The sequence below is a fragment of the Lynx rufus genome, unplaced genomic scaffold (genome assembly GCF_022079265.1).
Source record: "Lynx rufus isolate CCGP_SWC_20201006 ecotype Redwood Valley unplaced genomic scaffold, mLynRuf1.p SCAF_1, whole genome shotgun sequence".
NCBI lineage: Eukaryota > Metazoa > Chordata > Mammalia > Carnivora > Felidae > Lynx > Lynx rufus.
The window spans coordinates 141,864,214-141,887,346 of NW_025814823.1; the positions used below are offsets into that span (position 1 = coordinate 141,864,214).

Below are 23,133 nucleotides of genomic sequence, written 5' to 3' on the forward strand. Positions count from 1 at the left end.
TCACAATCTCACTGTTTCATGGGTTCAAGCCCTGCATTGGGCTCTATACTGACAGTGTGGAGTCTGCTTGGGATTCTCTCTCCCTCTCTCTCTCTGCCCCTCTCCCACTCGTGTTGTCTCTCAGAATAGACATACAAACTTAAAGAAAAATCTTATAAATTAAAAAAAAAACCTCCAGCTAAGTGGGATATTAAATTGGAGAATTTGATACTAAAATAATATGGAAAAGGGATTTATCTTATTTTAACTTCATGGAAAACATCTATCCAGGATAAGGAAGATCAACTGGTATAACTTGGTCTTAATCAAAAGACATGATAGCAAAAAGTTATGCCCTAATACTACCTTCAATAATGAACTCAATTCCTAGGCCTAAACCTACTCTTCAAATATTAACTTGGTAGGCATGATAATAAGTCCACAAACTATAGAAGGCAATCTCAATTAAATATTTTACTTCATTTTTTTCCCTTGGTTTTGGATAGGCATGAGAAATAAGAGAAATGCACTTTGTGTATGTCTCATTCATTTCTGTCGTCACAAAAAAAATGTACCATCTGTACAACAAATTAGGTACTCTGCTTCTGTTTTTACTTTAAAGAATTATCAAAGCCCTCAATTTTTTGTAAATTAATATATCCAAATCACATGCATTACAACATTATTTAATACAGTCAATAGACTCTTCAACATTTCATGCAGTTTAAGACAAAATTATTCTAAAAACCACAAGAAATCTCTATTAGCTTTATACTGAAATTACTCTGAAACACCAAACATAAAACATCCAAAAACTATTTATTAACCTCTACAGACAGCTATAAAAGCACCATAACCAAACAAAAATTTAAGTTACGATTCTAATTTGTAAGAGGTCAGCATTAAAGTTTGTTTACATTTTAAAGCAAATTACACTTTTAAAATCCTCTCTTCTCATATATACATACATACATTTAGAGGCCACATATTTAGGAATTAGATGTATTTATGGAAATTAACCAATTATACATAATATTTATAATTTCACAAACATAATACTACTGGAAATTTTTTGAAAAAATTCTGGCCTTAATATGTAAATTTAAAAAATAAAAAAAAAACTAAGAATAATCATTTTCCCTATATCTAATATTCTCTGTCAATGAAAAATATTATCAGCATTTATTCCTCTCATACAACTTCTACAAAAAATAGTTAAAGTAATCAAAATGTAACATAAAATTATTTCTTAGTTACATCAAGAAGTCAAAGACACATAGAATCTAAACTTTCAGAGTAGTTAGCTATTCTCAAAAGTATTCTGGAAAATGCACTGAGCAATATGATTCAAATATAGCAAGTGGCTCTAACAGTTCACTAATGTATCAAAAGCTTAGAAAACGAATATAAAGTGTTAGTCTTTCTTTAAAAGGCTAATGTCTATTAACAGCTTAAAACATGGCACAGTAGGGGGTTAATATGTTGTTGTCTGAATCACTTTCATCAGTTTAAGTACCTATTAGTCCTTATTAGCAATGTGCTAGCAAGGTGCTATTGGTCTTTTAAAGTTTTTTCTGCTTCTTCTTAAGTCTATCTGGCCAGAAAGATTCTTTGGCAATAATGCAATAATTTGACAATTATGTTTTGAAACATAAAGTTTAGATTTTTTTTCCCTTTGGATTTTAGGGTTTCGAATGTTAGGTATTTGAAAAATGTTTTCTTTTAGGACTCTGTTCAAGATTTAAATTGCTCAGCACATCTGTATACCTAATCTTTTTCCATCTTAAAATTTTCAACAATATGAACATATTCTCCAAAATTTCTTCAGCAGGGAGAAATCAAGATCAGTCTTCTCAGAAACCAAAACAATTCACGTGCTCTCCTAAGAACACTAACATAGAAATGAATACAAAATTAATGTTCACAAAGTAAAACTGCCTGTTTGTTCAATTAACTTAGTTCTAGGATAACCAAAAATTATTCTTTAAATATCACAAATTTATTGTTTAAAAACTGAAATTCAAATGATAAAACTGAAAAATATCTTCGTGAACCTAGTTTCAAGGACCAAACTGAATAAAATCTAAAATTTTTTTTAACAGTTTAGCATAGAAAAGTCATTCTGATTAGAGTGTAATGTAGTAATTTCAAAAAGTTTTCCAGCTCTGGCTCTACCAATAATTAGCTGAGTAATCCTGAACAAATTATCTACCTCTCTTTTCTGTTTCTGTTGAGGGTGGGGACGGGCAAATTGTTTTTCAAAACCTACGTTTTTAAAGACATAAATGTAGATACTTTTGCAAGCACAAAATATCCCTAGAAGGATACACACATACACACAAATGAGTAATGAGGGGCACCTGGGTGGCTCAGTCAGTTGGGCATCTGACTTCAACTCAAGTAATGATCTTGCAGCCTCTGAGTTCAAGCCCCACATTGGGCTCTCTGTGCTCAACGCTGAGCCTGCTTCAGACCCTGTCTCCCTGTCTCTCTGCCCCACCCCACCCCCAAAATAAATAAAAATGTAAAAATAATTTTTAAAAAATGAATAATGAAGTTGGGTCCAAGAGGACAAAACTGGGTGGCTAGTGCACAAGGGCAGCAGACACATATTTCACTGAATATCTTTTTGTGCCTTTGGAGTTTTATACCATGTCTATACTGAAAATTGTTCAAAAAACTGTTCTAATGTATTTTAAAATATTTTAAAGGGAGATGAAGGGTAAGACACAGTTACTGTTTTCAAGAAACAATGTCACAGACAGTAACTGGTTCATTTGACAATATTTACCAAGAGTCTTTTCTGCACCAGACCTCTGGAGAATGTGTCCCTGCCTTCATGGAGCTTATATCCTAGGGGAGATTCATGTACAACACTAGCCAGAGAAAGAAAGTCTAGTCCAAGTAAAGCAATAATTAGAGAGCAGACTTCTGACACTCCTAATTTTCAGATCACTACCCAGAAATCAGTGAAAACAGTCTGAGTTCCCCTAAAACAGATTTGCAGTAGCAAAAGGAATTGTGACAGAAGTAAAGAGAAGTTATTAGAAGCAGGAATAGTAAGAGACACATAAACAGCTGATATTACATGAAAGCAAGAGACAGAAAAAAATTTACAGTAAACATGAAACCAAGTTATCAACACAGTATAATGCAAGCATTCTCCAATTAGGGCCTCAGTTATACTGTAAAGATGTTTATTATAATCAGGTTTCTAGAGATCTCAGTAGACATATTTTTCATAGGAAAAATGGTATTACTTGGTGTTAAGTTTTGTTAAGTTGTCCCATAAAAGCCTATTAAAGTATGTAAGTATTCAATGTGCATGAAACACTTTTGACAGCATACTATGAATACCATGTATGGTTCTTTCTAATAAAAAAATCAGAATTTCAACATGGATACCAAGAATGCCTCCTAATTCATTACAGTGTTTGCCAGAGAAGTGGTGATTCTTTTACCTTATAGGAGGTAGGATGAGCAAATGGAATAGAAGGGCAGAGTCTGTAAGAACAAAGGGTTATTGGAATTTCAAGGCAAGATAGGTTATCTGACATTGCCTCTTCTTCCTCTTCTCTCTTCCATTCCCTCCTAACCAAAGAATAGCACTGAACTGGGACACCTGGGTGGCTCAGAAGGTTAAGTGTTTGACTTCAGCTCAGGTCATAATCTCATGGTTCCTGAGCTTCAGCCCCTCATCAGGCTGTCTGGCGTCTGCTTCAGCACAGAGGCTGCTTCGATCCTCTGTTCCCCTCTCTCTCTCTCTGCTCCTCCCCCACTAGCACTTGCGCTCTCTCTCAAAAAAAAAAAAAAAAAAAAAAAAAAGAATAGCACTGAAGTGCACAAAAAGAGTTGGGAGATGAAGGAAGACAGTGTTCTTCCTTACCTCTTACACAGAGAATAAGACCTCAATATAGGACACTGAAAATGGAAGGAAACAGGCCAAAGTTGAGCCCAAACAATAGAATTTACAAAAAAACACAAAAACAAAACAAAACAAAACAAACAAAAATAAAGAAAGAAGAGAAGGCAATCTCTAGCCAGTTCCAGTAAAGGGGAATTACTCATGATACATAGGTATAATATAAAAATATAATATATAATATAAAATAATATAATATAAAAATCAGAGTAAGGATCTCAATTACTACTCTATTGCGAGTAACATTATTTCAATTCAAGGGATTTAAACACTATACAAATTTTTTGACTTGTATAACTAAAATCCAGGGGAGGATCTGCTTCAAGGTTGTCAGATTCAGCAGTTAACATCATCGAGAAATTTCCCTCTGTATCTTCACTCTGCCATCCATAACACAAGCTTCCTCTCAAAGCCAGATTCTCCAGTGCTAAAGGAAGGCTGCCAGCCACGGAATACTTCTGTGCCAGAATTCTAAGCAAGAGTTCTGAAATGTACCTTGTTTAGACCAGCCTAAATTATATGTCCACCTGGAATTAATTCATCATCAGAAAATGGAATCTGATTGGCTAAAACCACTCAAAGGCCCACTACTACAGCTGGAGGTGAAGCAGTTACCCCAAACAACATGGCTAGGTGTATGTGGATGAGGATGGGGGATACTGACATGAAACTGCAGGCAGATTCAAAAGAAAAAACAGATATTGAGAAAAGAGCCACAGTGTTCACTACATGATGTTACAAATGAAGATCCAGAGTTATCCAAAAGTATATGTACAATACTGCCCATTTATAAGACAGAAAATCATTATAAGAATTATCCTTTTTACAAACAAAAGCCAAAGTTGACTCCTGACATTACTTTTATTTAATCTAATACTAGAAATGCCACAACAGTTTAAAAAGAGTAATACAGGGGCACTTGGGTGGCTCATTTGGCTAAGTATCGACTTTGGCTCAGGTCATGATCTGGAGGTTTGTGTGTCTGAGTCAAGCTCTGTGCTGACAGCTCAGAGCCTGGAGCCTGCTTCAGATTCTGCATCTCCCTCTCTCTCTCTGCCCCTCCCCCACTCACGCTCTTTCTCAAAAATGAACATTAAAATTTTTTTTTAAATAGAGTAATATAAATATAGAAAATAAAAATATCTATTTTGAGACCTATATATTTTCTAATTCCAATAGGATATATAAAAGAAAATATAGGGGCGCCTGGGTGGCTCAGTCGGTTGGGCCGCCGACTTCGGCTCAGGTAATGATCTCGCGGTCCATGAGTTCGAGCCCCGCGTCGGGCTCTGTGCTGACAGCTCAGAGCCTGGAGCCTGTTTCGGATTCTGTGTCTCCCTCTCTCTGACCCTCCCCCATTCATGCTCTGTCTCTCTCTATCTCAAAAATAAATAAACGTTAAAAAAAATTAAAAAAAAAAAAGAAAATATAAATGAATAGAAACAAACACCTGTTCCCACAGGTAGAGAAGATTAAGGGTATGTACATCTACTAGATTTTTAAACCTATGATGACAATTACAAAATTTATGGAATGGGTTAAAAATTAAACGTTATCAACAATAAATTAAAATCCTTCTCTAGAAATGCGAAACTTAAGAACTTAAGGTATCATGTATCAGAATGAACAGATATCACTATCTCGAAAAGGTATCTGTACTCCCATGTTCACTGCAGCATTATTTACAATCACCAAGACATGGAAACAACCTAAGTGGCCAGTGACAAATGAAGAGATAAAGAAAATGTGGTACCATACGTAAGCTGGCCTTGAAACACAGGGTTTGAACTGCATGGGTTCACTTATACACGAGGTTTTTATTGATACAGTACAGTACTGTAAATGTATTTTCTCTTATGATTTTTAAAATAACATTTTCTTTTCTCTAGCCTGTTATTGAAAGAACACTACATATAATACATATACAAAATATGTGTTAGTTGACTGTTCATGGAATCAGTAATGATTCCAGTCAGTAGTAGGCTATTAGTAAAGTTTTGGGGGAATCAAAAGTTATAAGTGGATTTTCAACTGTGCAGTGTCCCAACCTCCACACTGTTCAAAGGTCAACTGTATATATACATATAAAATGGAATATTATTCAGCCACAAAAAGAAGAAAATTCTGCCATCTGCAACAACATGGATGGACACTGATGGCATTATGCTCAGTGAAATAAACCAGACAGAGAAAGGCAAACACTGTATGATCTCACTTTTATGTGGAATCTAAAAAAACAAACTCATTGAGATACAGAACAGATTGGTGGTTGCCAGAGTTAAGGATGGGCAAAAACAGGTAAAGGTAGACAAATGGTAAAAAAAACTCCCACTTATAAATAAGTTCTGAGGATGTAATGTACAGTATGGTTACATATAGTCACCATCAAAACAATACTGTATTATATATCTGAAAGTTGCTAAGAGAGTAGATATTAAAAAGCTCTCATCACAAGAAAACAAATCTATAATTATGTGAGGTAAGTGATACTAACTAAACTTATTGTGGTAATCATTTTGCTATACACACACACACATATATATATTAAATAATTATGTTGTACACCTTGGATTAAACAATGTTATATGTCAATTATATCTCAATAAAACTAGAAAAAAAACCCCAAAAGAATTAACACAGTAACATAGAAAAGATGGTTTAAAAAGTAATATTGTTGGGCTTCGTTAGCCTCAGCTTCTGATCAACCCAGCACCAAGCAGGTTTTCAGGACCCATTACCCAGACCTCTCCACCTGCAAGTCTCCCCTCGCCCCCAAGGTATCCTATACAGAATGCAGCATCCCAGAAATGGACACTTTCCAAAGGACCTCCCCTTCCTCCAGGTAAAAAAATACCCTGGGTTGCCTGAGGCATATACATTATTCTATACAAGGGAGAAGGAGGTGATTAAGTATCTGGTTAGGGGCAGCCACCTCATACCTCCTTTACTCTCTATCTATGGGGATGCTTGTTTAAAAAAATAACCAAATAACTTAATTTTTCTACAATACGAAAAGTAAATAAAAACATTATTATTAGAGTAAAATTAAGAAGTCTACAAAGTTTTCGAAAGGATATGAATCAAGAAAAGGAACTCTCATACAATGCAACTGAAATTTTAAAATGGTACAAATGCTTTGGAAAACAGTTTAGCATTACCTAACCAAGTAGAACATTCACATACCTCATGACCCAACAATTCCATTCCTGGATAAATACCCAAGAAAAACTCTCATATACCATTACCAAAGACATGAATAAGAACACACACAGAAACACAGTTAGTAATGGGAACAATCCAAATGCCCACTGATAGAAGAATGGATAAACTGTGGTATTATCACAATTAAATAGGACACAACAGTCAAAACAGATGTACTGCACTGAAATGTAAAAATACAGATAAATCTTACCAACATAACAATCAGTAAAAAATACTAGGTCTCAGAAGATATTTTTCTTAAAAATTAAAAAGTAACTAAACAATATAATTCCTTAGCAATATACAAATGATAAAAGTATATAAAATAAAAAAGCAAGATAAATTCACTGGCCACTGGTAACTGATTCAACATCCAGCCCCTCTCCTATCCCTGGAGGTCAGGGGATGGGACTAAAAGTTCCAACTCTTTAATCACTGTTGGTTCCCTGGCAACAAGCTCCAACCTCAGGTTACCTAGGGGCTTTTCAAAAGTCATCTCCTTAACACAGAGAAAGACCTTTGTTGCTTTCTTCAGTAAGGAAATTCCAAAGTTTTAGGAGTTCTGTGTCAGGAATGGGAAGGGGGACCAAACATGTATTTCTTATTATAAATTACACTATCACAGGACACCCAAGGAGCTTTTATTTATATGAATTATATCTATTAATGTTTATTCTATTAGAAATTAAAACTAAGAAAATTTTAAAATATTTTTAAAATTAAAAAAATTAAATATATTTGTTAATTCACTTAAATGTTTCACATTTTTGCAAATTTTTTAAATGTCTGTACTAATAGAAGCATCTACATTTTCCTATCTTCTGCATTCAGTCTATTGCAATACCACATACCATATAGCCCCTGGAAAACTCCACTGTACAACTGTGAGCAAAAGAAAGTGAAAAAGGCAATGTCTCAGTTTTACTATGAAAATAACTTATCTTGCAGACACACTGAAAGGGTCTCAGAGACCCCAAGGGCTTCCTGGACCATACTTCGGAAACCACTAGTCTAGTGAATTGAACAGATAATATATGTTTAGCACTACCTTACTAAAACTAGTAACAGACAAATGCTTTGAGAACACAGACAAGGAAACACTAACTTTGGAGACAGACAGGGAAACTTCTACAGAGGTGTTACCATTTGATCTGAGACTCAAGTCCTTACACACTAGACCCCATAAGAACTGTACGCTCTCCCTCCTACTTTTTGGTGTATCTCCTACCCCTCTTCTTCTATCTCACTTGGTTGCTCCTCAAACTAACCAACCTTGCTCTCTTTTTTAAGCCTCTGAATTTACTATTTCTTCAGTCTAAAAGGCTCTTCCCGCATACATCCCATGGTATTCTTGCCACACCTGGCCATCCTGAAGGTTAAAGGAAAGCTCTTTTCATACACCTATAATCCACTCAGGGCCCACTTCTTGGGAAATTCTGCCTTACACTAGCTGTTATACATGTGTATTAGGAACTATATTTAATAAAGCATTATATGGTAGCATTGTTTATAAAAGTGAAACACTGAGTGGGAAAAAAAATCCCTACATATCCATCAAGACAAGAATGAAAAAAAACCACACTAGTACATTCACACAAGAGAATGAATTAGAGCTACATTTCAACATGAGTAAGTCTCGAAAATAGAAACATGAATATGCATAAAAAGCAAGTAAGATTTCTACAGTTAAATAGGAGTATTTAATAGATGAGTATTTATGAATTTATGAATATACTATTTACAATTTTAAATCTCTTAATTTATATTTTGAGAGCTAACACATGATTTAAAATTATAAGAATTTCCCCCATCCTGGTCTTTCCTTCAGTTGTACAGCTTCCCTTCCAGGAGATAACCAATATGACTAATTTCCTGTGTATCCTTCCAGATATATTTTGTTATATAAAGTTAAGTTCACAGAACAATACTATAATATGGCTTATATATCTCCAATATAAATTAAAAGTTTAAAAAATATGCATGGAAATGATAAAAAAAATTTCAGAATAAAAATTACTTATAGGCAAAGAGGGAGAGGAACTGACTCAGAAAGGGGCACTTCAAATGTGCCGATAGTGTTTCATTTCAGGTTTATTATATTTCCTTTAGATTTGTTTGTATACATGAAATAATTATTTTTCTTCATAAAAGAAAACATGAAGAGCATCAGATTTGAGAAGGTAGTTTGGTGTCAGATGGAGTAAAAACATACTAAAATAAGACATTTTTTCTTTTTTTTTTTTTTTTTTTTTAACTTGGTTTATTTTGAAAGAAAGTGTGTGAGCAGGGGAGAGTCAGAAAGAGAGGGACAGAGAGCATGTCTCAGGGAGACATGCTGCCAGCCCAGGGCTGGACATGAGGCTCAATCCCACGACCATGAGATCATGACCTGAGCCAAAATCAAGAGTTGGATGTTTAACTGACTGAGGTACCCAGGTGCTCCTCATTCAAAAATGAGTCCAAAGCTCAGGGTAAAGCTAGAGATTGGGGATTTACATAAAGTAATACTTGAAGTTCTAAGAATAAATATTCAGATACATGTACACTGCATAACTTAAAAGCACACATTCCTTAAGGACTAAGCCCAAAACTTGCTATTTTTAGTTTCTCTGCAATACCACCTACTGCCCGTAAGATTTCAATTTACCAATATCCCTACTATTTATCTTAGATTAAAAAAAACAAAAAAAACAAAAAAAATCAAAATAACCTGGAATGGGTGAGCCTATTTTTGTCAGTAAACGAACAATGGGCAGTAACACACATATTTAATAGGTATGAATATTTATGAATTTATGAATAGTTATACTTTAAAAGTTAAATTTCTTAATTTATATTTTAATAGGTAACACACATACCTACCTCTACTAAATTAGAATAAAGAGAGTGTTCTAGTTAGTTCTAGGTAAACTACAAAATCTTTCTTTCTTTATTTTAGAGAGAGAGCATGAGCTGCAGAGAGGGGCAGAAGGAGAAAGAATCTTAAGCAGGCTCCATGCTCAGTGCACAGCCCTTTGCAGGGCTTGATCCTACACACCTGGGATCATGACCTGAGCCAAAATCAAGAGTCAAACACACAACTGAGCACCCAGGCACCCCAAAACCTTTCTTGATCGAATATTAATAATTAAAAATTTTATAGTTGGGGCACATGGGTGGCTCAGTTGGTTAAGCATCCGACCTCAGCTCAGATCATGATCTCACGGTTCATGATTTCGAGTCCCATGTCGGGCTAACAGCTCAGAGGCTGGAGTCTGCTTAGAATTTTGTGTCTCCCTCACTCTCTGCCCCTCCCCTCTGCACTCTCTCTCTCTCAAAAGTAAACATACATTAAAAAAATTTTTTCTTCTACAGTAGCCTCCAAGGGCTTCTATAGTAGCCATTTCATAGTTTAAAAAATGCTATAAGGTGTTAACTTTTAAACAAATCCTTGATATAAATGTATTTATTTTATTTCTCTAATAAAAGTACTATCCAGGGGTGCCTGGGTGGCTCAGTCGGTTAAGTGCCCGACGTCAGCTCAGGTCAGGATCTCGCGGTCCATGAGTTCGAGCCCCGCGTCGGGCTCTGGGCTGATGGCTCAGAGCCTGGAGCCTGCTTCCGAATCTGTGTCTCCCTCTCTCTCTGCCCCTCCCCATTCATGCTCTGTCTCTCTCTGTCTCAAAAATAAATAAAAACCTTAAAAAATTTTTTTAAATAAAAAAAATAATAAAAAATAATAATAAAAGTACTATCCTGACAAGCCTGTGACGGTTGTGATTACTTAGAGCTGTTTTGTTGCTCTTGAAGTTAAACTAGAGTATTCATGAACTTTCCTCATCTCAAAGTCTCTCACTGTTATAAAGTAAACTTCTGTTTTCAGATCCTTGAGCTGTTCCCCCTCATATAATTGACCTCTTCTCTAGTTTCGTCCATTCCTTCACTCAACTGACAAGTATGTATTAAATTCCTACTATGTGAAAAACGATATATTATACACTACCCCTCTGGTCCCTAAAAAGGTGAGAAGAACTACATAGCCTTAAGAAAATCTTTGTATATCTTGACATAATGCAGAGTCCTTAGAACTTAACATCCTAGGTTGGGATATCAAAATACAATACTGTACCAGTAACCTAAGTGGAAATACATTTCAGTAGATGAGAGGTCTTCAAAAGTTTCATAGAGTGTAGACATTTTTCAGGCAATGGATGCCATACTAAAAGGATGCCATTTAGTACTATTTAGAAGCTGAGCATCATTCAGTCAAAAAGTACATGCTTACCTTGTTCTGATAACCTTTACAGACAACCTCTGAGTCAGAGCATTATCTGTGTATACATATACACACATAAGGTTCCCTAAGATGCTTCTTTAGCACAGGTGAAAGGATCTCAAAAACAACAATGAATAGGGAACTCAGTTAAAAACAAAAGATAAAGGAGGGTTTGGAAATAACTATAGTTAGCATTAGAATTGTTAGAACATTGCTCTTTGGTCTCAGCTGCAGAACAAGGGAGGGGACATCATCATTTGGAAAACACAGCAATGAGACACACAAGCTGTAACCCTGCTACAGCTCTAAGGCCTACCACCTTCAGAAGTCAATCTGTGGCAAATGTGGCTGTCCTGCCAAGGATAAGAAAAAGTATAACCGGAGCGCCAAAGCTAAAAGCTGAAATACCACTGGGACTGGCTGAATGAGGCACCTAAAATTGTATACTGAAGATTTAGGCATGGATTCATGAAGGAACACTACCTAAACCCAAAAGGGTAGCTGTTGTGCCATCCAATTCATCTTAAGGATTTCAATGATTAATAAGATACATGTTCTGGTTTTTAAAAAAATGTAAGAATGTATTTTGATACTTGTGGCGAGTCATTTATAGATTTTAGGATAAGGTATCTCAAAAACTCACTCCCTTGACTACTCTTCCCTATAATAAACTTTACAAAAGTGCAGTAAGAGTGAAACTGGCCTTGTTATATTGTGTTAATAATAGTGACAGTATTTTTTAAACTGTTAAAAAACAAGGTCACTGATATAAACAGATTTTGGGGGAAGTAGAGCATCACTGCCTCAGCTATTTTATAGAAGGATGACCATTATAAAGTCCTACAGATGACTCAAAAACACAAGCTTCATATTCCTCCCTTCTCTCTCTGCAGCCTATGAGTGAACATGACAACTAAAAAACAAATTATCACAATTTAAAAGAAATCAAGTTCCACAGTCTATCCAGCTAATTGGCAAACATTCATCTTTACGTCCTCTATCCACATTGTTTGTATGTCTACAGAATGGTGATGATGATAATAATGACAGCAGTTAACATATTAAATATTTACTAACAATCAGGCTTTTGGGCCAAATGCTTTATATGATTACCTTACTTAATTCTCTTAACAATGTAAGAAAGATATTATCTATCATTAACCCATTTTTCAGCTAAGAAAACAGTGGGTTTTTAAAATATTTTTTAAATGTTTATTTATTTTTGAGAGACAGAGACAGAGTGTAAGTGGGGAAGGGTCAGAGAGGGAGAGACACACACAATCTGAAGCAGGCTCCAGGCTCTGAGCTGTCAGCACAGAGCCTGACATGGGGCTAGAACTCACACACTGTGAGATCATGACCTGAGCCAAAGTTGGATGCTTGACTGAGCCACCCAGGTGCGCCGAAAACTGTGGCTTTTAAAGATTAAGTAACTTGCCCAGGGTCACATATGTAGCATGTATTAAGTGGAGCCTGGGACTCCATTTGTTTAACTCCAACTGCAACAATAAATAGCTATAGTAACTATTACACTGTCACACTGTAATTGATTCAGTACCTCCCCACTGCTTATTACATCAAATCCTTACAGACTAAGGTTCCATTCATTCATTTGTCCACTGAAAAGACTTTTGTTGCGCATTTATTATGTATCAACACTATACCAGGTGAATTAGCCATGTAGGTTCTGAGTGAATCTGCTAAATAAACGATCTCTGAATCATTCATATCATTGATGTTATTTAAAAATCAGAGGGGGCGCCTGGGTGGCGCAGTCGGTTGAGCGTCCGACTTCAGCCAGGTCACGATCTCGCGGTCCGTGAGTTCGAGCCCCGCGTCAGGCTCTGGGCTGATGGCTCAGAGCCTGGAGCCTGTTTCCGATTCTGTGTCTCCCTCTCTCTCTGCCCCTCCCCCGTTCATGCTCTGTCTCTCTCTGTCCCAAAAATAAATAAACGTTGAAAAAAAAAAATTTTTTTTAAAAAAAAATCAGGTCTACTTGGGCAAATAAGACAGCATCATAATAGTAAATATATTATGGGAATGGAATTCTGAAATCACACATCAAGCATTTATATTCTTTTTCTTTAAATTTTTTTTAATTGGGGGGGGTAGGAGGAGAGGGAGAGGGAGGGAGGGAGGGAGGGAGGGGAAGGGGGAGGAAGGGGAAGAGAGAGAGAGAGAGAAAGAATTCCAAGCAGGTTCCATGCTCAGCACACAAGCCTGATACAGGGCTCAATCCCACAACCCTGGAATCATGACCTGAGCTGAAATCAAGAGTTGGAAGCTCAAAAAACTGAGCCATCCAGGCGCCCACCTGCCCCCACCCAGGCATTTATATTCTAAGGGATGTGGATTAGTTATTATTTTTTTCTTTTTTTTTTCTGTTGTGGACTAGTTATTATTAACAAAATTTTCCAACCTTGCTCACTACAGGTTTTCAAAATTTCCTACCAAACGAAAAATGCAATGAAGACAGAATACATTCATTCATACTCTCTCTCTCTCTCTCTCTCTCAGGTCAAAAGATCTTTCATTTCCACATTCAACTTATAGAATAATATAGCTTGTGTTGGGAAAACCACAGTCATGAGTGGCCTTAGCTTTCTCTCTTTCCAGCTTGAAAAGACATCTGGTTGCCAGCTGTGTAGTTCCTGAAAGTCACTGCTTGCCAAGTAGTTGGCAGAAGGTGGCAATCCTGAAGATTGCTAACCACCTGCAAACCATTTTGACACTGCCTTTGACCACTGCTTTGGAGAGCTGAATATATTACAGAGATTCCAAAAGGAGTTGGCTAAACTTCAAGGCAAAAAGTTGGCCATTTTAGCTGAACTTAACTTTAACTAAAATAAAGGGGATATGATGTGGGAGAAGAGAAGATAAAAAAGCTACTAAAGCGTACAGGAAATTTACAGGGCTATGTCCTGAACCTCTCCTAGATATTGTCCACCATACTTCTACCCATCTTTACTTTAAATATAAGAAGTATATTTCTCTAGAGCTAGAGGAGGAAAACTACATCTATGTCTAGGCAAATACGTGTCATTCCTATTTTTTACTTTTATGTCAGTATAATATATATATTCACTATACACACATAATGTATGTCAATATATTATATACATTATATATGAATATATTTAACAACATGGAAATTTTACTTAACTTGTATGTTGTCTTTATGTTTGCTGTACCTAGTATATATGTGTTATACACAGTTGTATATCAGAGGTAAAGGTATAAAACTCAGGAAGACGCCAGAGTTTCGGAAAGGTGCTTGCTTTATATATATATATATATATATAAAAAAATCAATACAATTTCCCCACTGATTCATGATGTAAAATTCTATAATCAAGGCTTGTAGATTTGTAATTATGGTATGTCAGCTACATTTAAACAAGAGTGTTAAAAGATTGTTAAAGTTAAACTAACACAATTGCAGTGTGAATTGTCCTAGTCTCATTCTAATCTACTGGTGTCACTTTCATTTAATCAGAGGAAAACTATGGGCCAATGTCAGTGCTATTTCCAATGCCCTAACATTCTTTGTTCACATTGGATTTTAAGCCATTACCAATCCAAAATGGTTATAAAAAGATATATTTAAGAAAGTATTTTTAATCAATTAATTCACTTACCAGTGGGCTAGTTTAGCAAACTTTATCAAAAATAGGTTTTATGTTAAATGGATGAAAACATTTTGTTTCTGCAGAAGAATTTCTTGAATTTACCATAAATCTAGTAAAAACATTTTATTTTCTCAACACAAATCTTATTTGGGAACTTACAGGAGACATGTCATTGAGCTGAAATACCATATCAACATTTAAAACATCAAGCCTGTATTTTCTTCTACTTTAGTGAAAGTAGTATTTTCTAAATCACTAACAATTCTAACAATTCTAAATCACTAACATTTTCTAAAGTATTTTCTAAATCACTAACAATTTAAATTAATACAGAAAACTACTCTGGCAAGGACTCCTATTTATAGGACACAGTTAAGGGCTTTTTAAAAAAATATTTTTAATGTTTATTATTTATTTTTGAGAGAGAGAGAGAGAGGGAGTGAGTGTGAGCAGAGGAGGGGCAGAGAGAGAGGGAGACACAGAATCTGAAGAAGGCTCGAGGCTCTGAGCTGTGAGCACAGAGCCCACGAACCTCAAGATCATGACCTGAGCCTAAGTCAGATGCTTAAACTGACTGAGCTACCCAGATGCCCCAGTTAAGTTTTAATTTGAGCAAGGTAAAACACTGGATTCACAGTTGTAATAGCAAATAGTTTCCACATAAATCATGGCACACACATAACAGTGCTATGTTAGTTGAGGCACTAATCCAAATCATCCTGGTTTGCCTGAGATTTTCCCACTATTAGCACCAAAGGGTCTACATCTTGGACACCCCTTAGTCCCAGGTAAACTGGGACAACCGATGCTACCAAGACATCAAGAAAAGGGAAGAGGAAGGGGGAACTTTCAGTTCTGCACTGGAGAAAAAGAAAATTGGAGTGGTATCTGGTAACTCCCTGCTAGGGCTGCTAGATTAGCTGTGGCCCAATAACAGATACCAGTAGGTCGAGCAATCCACCTGAAACATGAATCTGTACCTTTAAAATGCTCCTGCCAGACTCAAACCTAACAACGAGTCACATGTGAACAAAGGCTGCTGCTGCTCCAAGAAACTGCATGCATCTTTCAAAGCCAGAATTAGCTCTGGAAAAACAATCCTGTTACTTGGAAGGGAATATTTAGGGATTCCTCAAGTCAGAGGTTCAGTACCAAGTTAGGCTCATTGCCGTCTCTTACCTTACAAGCCATTCCTAGTAACTGGACTCTTTCCTTGTTCACAGGGATCTAACCTCTCTTTTAAAATCTATCTCTAGCAATCAGAACCTTTCCGTTTGTTACCATGAGAGATAACAAAGTTTCTTCAGGTCTAGGGTACTGTGAGTGTTCTGCCTGTTTCCTTAGGGCTAAACGAATGCCCTTGAAACTTGCTTCTAGTTTCCTAATGTGGCTGCCATCTCTAGACCGCCGTCACCATTTGGCCAACATGCTGAAACTCACAGTTTTCATTTATTGATCTCTCTGTTGCCAAATACCACCATCTACTTATTGCCTATTTCCATAATCTCACAACATTCCACCTCCCTACTCAGATTTCTTCCTAAAACCCACTACAGGGAACTTTTGGATCACCTGAAGTAATCCAGCACATTGATTACAGACACTAAACTAAGGATCCACCCTCCCTAGGCCAGTCCACCCAAACTGAACTCTAGGACTAATACCTAGAATATAATTCTAATGGCTCTCAATTCCTGGAGAGAAAACTGAAGGAATTGGGAGACATGAATGACTTTAAATGTCTTCTTTCAAATAAAAGTTGTCATTTGTTTTTTTTTTTAATGTTGTTTTTTTTTTTTTTTTGAGACAGAGCATGAGCAAGGGAGGGGCAGAGAGAGAGGGAAACACAGATTCTGAAGCAGGCTCCAGGCTCTGAGCTGTCAGCACAGAGCCTGACACAGGGCTTGAACTCATCAAGCTCGAGATCATGACCTGAGCTGAGCTGAAGTCGGGCACTCAACCCACTGAGCCACCCAGGCACCCCTAAAAGTTGTCATTTCTGAAGAGAAATGAGTCTATGAGCAATAAGCATCTCACTAGAAAAAAGGTGCTGGAAAAGAAAATGGTTTTTAGACCACTGCTTTAAGAAACCAGTGAACAGGGGTGCCGGGGTGGTTCAGTAGGTTAAGCCTCCAACTTTGGCTCAGGTCATGATCTCAGGGTCTGTGACTTTGAGCCCCAGGCTCTCTGCCATCAGCACAAAGCCCGCTTCAGATCCTCAGTCCTCTTCTCTCTACCCCTCCCCAGCCTGCGCACAAGCGCACACTCTCAAAAATAGTTTAAAAAAGAAAGAAAAGAAAGAAACCAATGAACCAAATCCTACTCACAAAACCAAGAACATATCCAAATCATGAAACTAATCAAGTCTTTGAAACTAAATTTAAAGAGAGAAATGCATATCTCTTATGACTTTTTTTTTTTTTTAAGTTTATTTACTTTGACAGCAAGCAGAGCATGCAAGCAGGGAATGGACAGAGAGAGGGAGTGAGAGAGAATGTCAAGCAGGCTCTGCACTGTCAGCACGGAGCCCAATGCAGGGCTTGAACTCACAAATCGTGAGATCACAACCTGAGCTAAAATTAAGAGTTGGACACTTAACCAACCGAGCACCCAGGCACCCCTTATGAAAAATTTAAATATACATAGAGAAGAACATAAAGAAGCTCATGATCATTCAGCCACCAATTATTAATATGTTGCTGTATCTGGATTATCTACTTTTTTCTTTACTGAAGTAAAATGTAGAATTTAAAAAGTAGAACACTAAGACAAAAGATGGAAAGAGTCACAGAAAAATAATTTTCTGGCAAAAAAATAACAGAAGAGAGATCAGGAACAACATTTATGGATTTAGATGGTTGTCTACCAAGGTAAAATATGAGTAATGAACAATCAGAAGTTACAGGTTTTTTTAAAAGAACATATCTCCTTTCAGTAGGAAAGGGTAGCTCATTAGAAAATCCATGGGAAAAAAATGTATGATAGACATTTCCGTTAATTTATAACCAATCTGAGTAAATATGTACATTTTAAGTAAAAAAGTAAATTATGAAGGAGTTCCACAAAAATGATAAATTTTTTGTACTGAAGTACAAGGAATCAAAATTAAAGTCTGATAATGCTCTACTAGTGAAATAAACTGAAAACCAAACCTTATTTCCAAGCAGTTTCCTTAAGTATTTGGCAATTTTTGAGAGCCTAAAAACTGAGCTTATTATCTAAATGGGTGTATTTTCTCTACAGTATGTATTATAAGCATATAACTACTTGAACTAACTTTACAAACTAGTATGGATCATTAGGATAAGAAATGACAAGGCGATACAGGTAATTAACCGAAAACTACCTCTAGGAGTCATTTTTCGTGACTCTTGGCCTAAAGAACTCTCCACTATACGCTGGTAATTCTGCCAAATAGATTTACTAAAACGACCTAACAAATCTGGCAAAAATGAACAACGGAAGGTGAGTGATAGTGCAAATTATTTACACTTTCTATTATACATGTCAGTTCTCCTCCTATTTCACACATTTAAAAAAATACTCTGTTTTAGAGCATTGTAGCTTTAGTTGTAGATCAGAAACTTTTCCCTGTTCTGTTTTCCTGCTTCTTTTCCCTGTTCTGCCATTAAGTAGCACAGATTTAGTTTTTCCATTTTAACTTCACTAAACCTCAGCTTCTCACTTCTCAAACAGGAACACACACAATACTATTAGTTAACATTTACCAGCCACTGGCTACTTGCCACATGCTGTGTTAGAACAGCACAGCAGGTGTGGGTACTAACTCCATTTTACAGATGAGGAAACCGAGGCACGGTGCAACGTCATGTATTCAACAATAGGCAACAACCGGCAGAATCCAGATCTGAACCCAAGCTGTCTCACCTGAGCCAAGGCTGTGCATTTAACTACTACTCATACTACCTTCTTACTGCCTTGACAGTAAAGCTTCTAGGAAAGTACAGTGCAAAACTGTGCTAAGCCTCAGAGGCAATGCACCTATTTAAGTGAATTTATCCTTCCTTTTGCCTTGCCCTTCCTCTGGTGGCAATAACAAAGGGAGGAGAAGTGGGCAAAGAGGAAGAAGCCAGAAGGCTAGGAGTAGACGTTTGTTTCTGCTGCAAAATAAGCTGCTACTTCAGCGGGCTGTTTATCTTTTCTCTGGGAATGCCTCATCAAAAAGTCTGGTGTCCCTGGGTCTGAACCGTGAAGGTCTAAGAAGCACTGAAGGGTCTAACAGCACTCAGCGCTACGGGCCAATTACAGGACTGGCCTGCCCTGCCCAGGCGAGTTATTTAAACAGCATCCACAGGCTCTGGGCGAGCTTCGGGGAAGCCGACGGGGGAGAGTCAGGCCGCAGAAGTTTGAGGACTGTACTGGAAGTTCACGTCCCAGTTCTCAGAGGCTCCGAGTCCCGCCTCTCCGGGTCACACGGCCCCAACAAGGCCTCATTTTTTGATGAGGGCTGGGCTCTCGGCGTCCCCTCTAAACTTCATAAGGGGCTTGCGTGTCCACCTGAGGGCAGGCAATGGACTGAATCCGCCTCCCTCCAGTCAACTTGGGCAGGGAGACCCGCGCGATGACCCAAACCGGCGTCCCCTCCGGCTGCGGGGCGCCGCCCCTCCACCCCCCTCGCGGCCGCTCCCAGGGCTCCCCCACCGCGGGCTCCCGAGGGGCGGGTCCGCGCCGACCCTAGTCGCCCAACGGTTCGGTTCTGGAGGAGAAAGGCAGGGGGAGGGGCGTGTCCCGGCTCGCGGGGTCTGGCACTGACGCGTCCCCGCCGCGTCCTGGCCCCGGCCCCGGCCCCGCCGGCCGCGGAGCCCCAGGTGAGGCCTGGAGCCGGGAGCCCGCCTCAGGCCTGCGCTCCGCCCGGCCTCTCGGGCCGCCATGAGGCGAAGGAGAGGAGGCGCTGACGTGTGCGCCGCTTGCGGCCCCTTACCGCTTCACTACGCCGGTTTTGATCTTGATCTGTCTCACGCGAGGATCGGCCATGATCCCTCGAGCGCCGCGGGAAGGAGGGGTGGAGAACCGGCGTAACCGTGGAGGAAGACGGCGCGGAGGAGGCGGTAGTATCGGCGTAGTGGACGCGGCCTGGCGCGCATGCGCAGACTCCGGCGCGGCCCTGCCCCCCGGGCTACACCGAGGGGCGGGGTCGGGGGTAGCGGGCCCGGGCAGGTCACTCGTCTTACCTGCTGTCACCCGCCTCCACCCACTTTCCCCCTCGTGGAACCCGCCCTCTCCTGCTCTCGTCTGGCTCGGACAGCCTTCCTTTTAGTGTGTGAACAGTCCTTCTTTTAGTTTGGACACAAGTTACACTTTTCCCGGTGTCCACAGCCTGGGCGTTGTGGGAAACTTCAGTATCTCCCCAGGTAGATTGGTTTGGCTATAACATTGCTTTGCGAAACTATACGTTTAATGTATGGAATGACCTAAAAATTATATTAAAGATATTTTCGGTGTCATTATCTTGTGTCAAATGGGGTAATGTATGTTTAATGAAATAAACTACTGTCATGCACGCAGTCGAGAAAATCTTGGCCCTCTACGTCAGATCTTTGCAAAACATGTTTGTAGGTATGTACCTCACAGAGGCAATGGCTGTAGAACTTATCAAATAATCATAACTTGTGTATCTTAAATATTCAACTTTCAAAAATGTGTGCGGCATACAAAAGCTCGAACTTCGTGGTCAGACAAACCAAGTGACTTTGGAGGTTCCACCGTATAATAGATGACACGGGGCACATAGGCCACTTAATCTCGCTGCTGAGCCCCATTGCCTTGTATGCAAAATGGTAATGCCCACTTTACAGGGTAGATACTCAGATTAAATCTCAGTACCTGACGCATAGTGGATGCTTAACTTTTGACTCTTGTTTTATACTTACAAATAACATGTCTGTTGCATAAAATGAAATGCACCTCCAGTCGGCCTCTTTCTGATGGAGTCTCCCAAGGAATGCAGGGCAAAGCCTCCTTTGTTTTCTTATTTCTTGGTATCATCCTTCAAAGACTTCTACCTGATTGTCTTTTCTGTTCCCAACACTTTATTTCCTCATTCTGGCTTTTCTGGCTAGGTCTGGAATACTCTTCCACCTTGCTAGTCCAAGACCCTTAGATTAAATCCAAGATCAAATCCCACCTTCTGGAGAAAGTCTACCATGACTGACCCCTGCCTGCTCAATGCTGCCTGAATGCATTTGAATCACCCAATATTATATTTTATTTTTGGTATGTTTCTTTAACAAAACGATTGTTTGAGGGATGCCTGGGTGGCTCACTCAGCTGAGCATCTGCCTCTTCATTTTGTCTCAGATCATGATGCCAGGGTCGTGGGACTGAGCCCTACATCAGCCTCTGTGCTGAGCATGGAGCCTGCTTAAGATTCTCTCTCTCTCTTCCTCTGCCCATCTCCCCTATTTGCACACACTCTTTCTCTGTTGCTGTCTCAAAAACAAACAAACAAACAAACAAAAACCCTATTGTTTGAGTACTTCATGAAGTTGTGCTTACTCTCCTAGTTGGATTAAAAGTATTTTTAAAAATTTTTTAATGTTTATTTGAGAGAGAGAGCGCGCGGGCGCACGCGCACGCGCACATGAGTGGGGGGGGGGGGGCAGAGAGAGAGGGAGACACAGAATCAGAAGCATGCTCCAGGCTCTGAGCTGTCAGCACAGAGCCTGACTCAGGGCTGGAACCCACGAACCGTGAGATCATGACCTGAGTGGAAGTTGGATGCTTAACTGACTCAGCCACCCAGGCACCCTTAAAGTATCTTTAGACGCAAATAAATAAATCCTTCAGTAAATCCTCCTCCTCTACCTCTACCTGGGTTCTATACACAGTGGATGCTAAATGCAATAAATACTATCATCCGACTGGCTGCCACACTGAAATACAATTTCAAGTGACACAGCAAAACTATGAAATACTGGGGGGAGGGGTGGGGAAAGAGGTTCAAAACAAAACAAAAAACCAACAGACTCACCAAAGCAAAATGCTACAGTTAGAAATCCAGTAGATCATTAGTATAAAGCTACTGGGAGGTCCTTTAAGGCAAAGAAACAACAGCAGCTGAACCCACCAACCAAAAGATTATGCAGCTAGGGCTCTTGCTACTGTCAAGGATCTTCATTCAGGCAATAAAAGCCAATGTAAGTCTTCATAATCTCCCTTTTGCCTTGGTTTTGTGCTGATTTGCAGAAGTTCCCCTCAGCCTAGGTTTTCTGGTGTAAACACCTCCTATCTTTTCCAACCCCCAACTCTATCTCTACCCTTTTGTCCTTTTTTTTCTTTGTTTTAATGATTTTGTATCTGTGACTTTACTGTAAACCAGTAATTAATATAACGCAAAGACCTCTGCTGCTGCTGCTGCTGCTGCTGTGTGTATCCAGGCTCTCAAGGACAGTGTGTGTTTATCTGTGTCTGTCTGTACGATATTGTACACTTGAAGCTATGGATTAAGATCATGGAGTTTGGTCCCACCCTTAAGGATTGGGAATCAGGTGAAAGTGTTCCCAGTGTCAGGAGTTGACAGTCGTGGTTAAGAGCATGAACTGGGCCAGACTGTATAAGGTCATATCCTAGCTCTATTTCTTACTCATTTTGCAAAATTGGACAAGTTACTAATCTCTCTACATCCCAGTTTTTTCCTCTGTAAAATGTGGGTGATAATAATACCCACCTCATCAGGTTGTTACAAAACTTAAATAAGTTAATATTTGTAAATTGCTGAGGAGAGTGCTGGTAATTATTAGGCGCCATACAAAGCGTTCATTAAATAGATCAGTCATCTGGGAAAGAGGTCCTAAACAGGAAACAAAGAACACAGTAGGATGCATATTCATTTGACTATAGAAATGTCAATTCATGAGATCACACATAATTCATGTTTGACTGTCAACTCCCTATAAAAAGGACCCATGTTCCACTTATTCATCACTATATCCCAACAGATAGCAATGCCTGGCACATAGTTGGTACTCAATAAATATTTCTTGAATGAATAAATGCTGCTTTAAAACTTTTTTCCCATTTAACAGTATGTCAGGGAACTTGCCCATTCCAGAATGGACTGCTAAAATAATCTGAAACATCCCCTCCCTCACACATACACCATTTTTCTCTGGGCCTTGCTCCTTTGG

The 23,133-nt window shown here is 38.6% G+C and overlaps 1 protein-coding gene and 1 pseudogene across 1 annotated transcript in view; one reads left to right on the plus strand and one right to left on the minus strand.

The window, feature by feature from the left end:
* Positions 1-20,071, minus strand: part of TBCA (tubulin folding cofactor A) — a 77,796-nt gene extending 57,725 nt beyond the window's left edge. The window contains exon 1 of the mRNA XM_047088344.1: positions 19,929-20,071. Coding sequence (XP_046944300.1) covers positions 19,929-19,981 — 53 coding nt within the window. The 5' untranslated portion in view covers positions 19,982-20,071. The remainder of the gene's footprint in view (positions 1-19,928) is intronic.
* LOC124521703 (60S ribosomal protein L37-like) lies at positions 5,514-11,884 on the plus strand (annotated as a pseudogene).
* Positions 20,072-23,133: the final 3,062 nt, after the last annotated feature.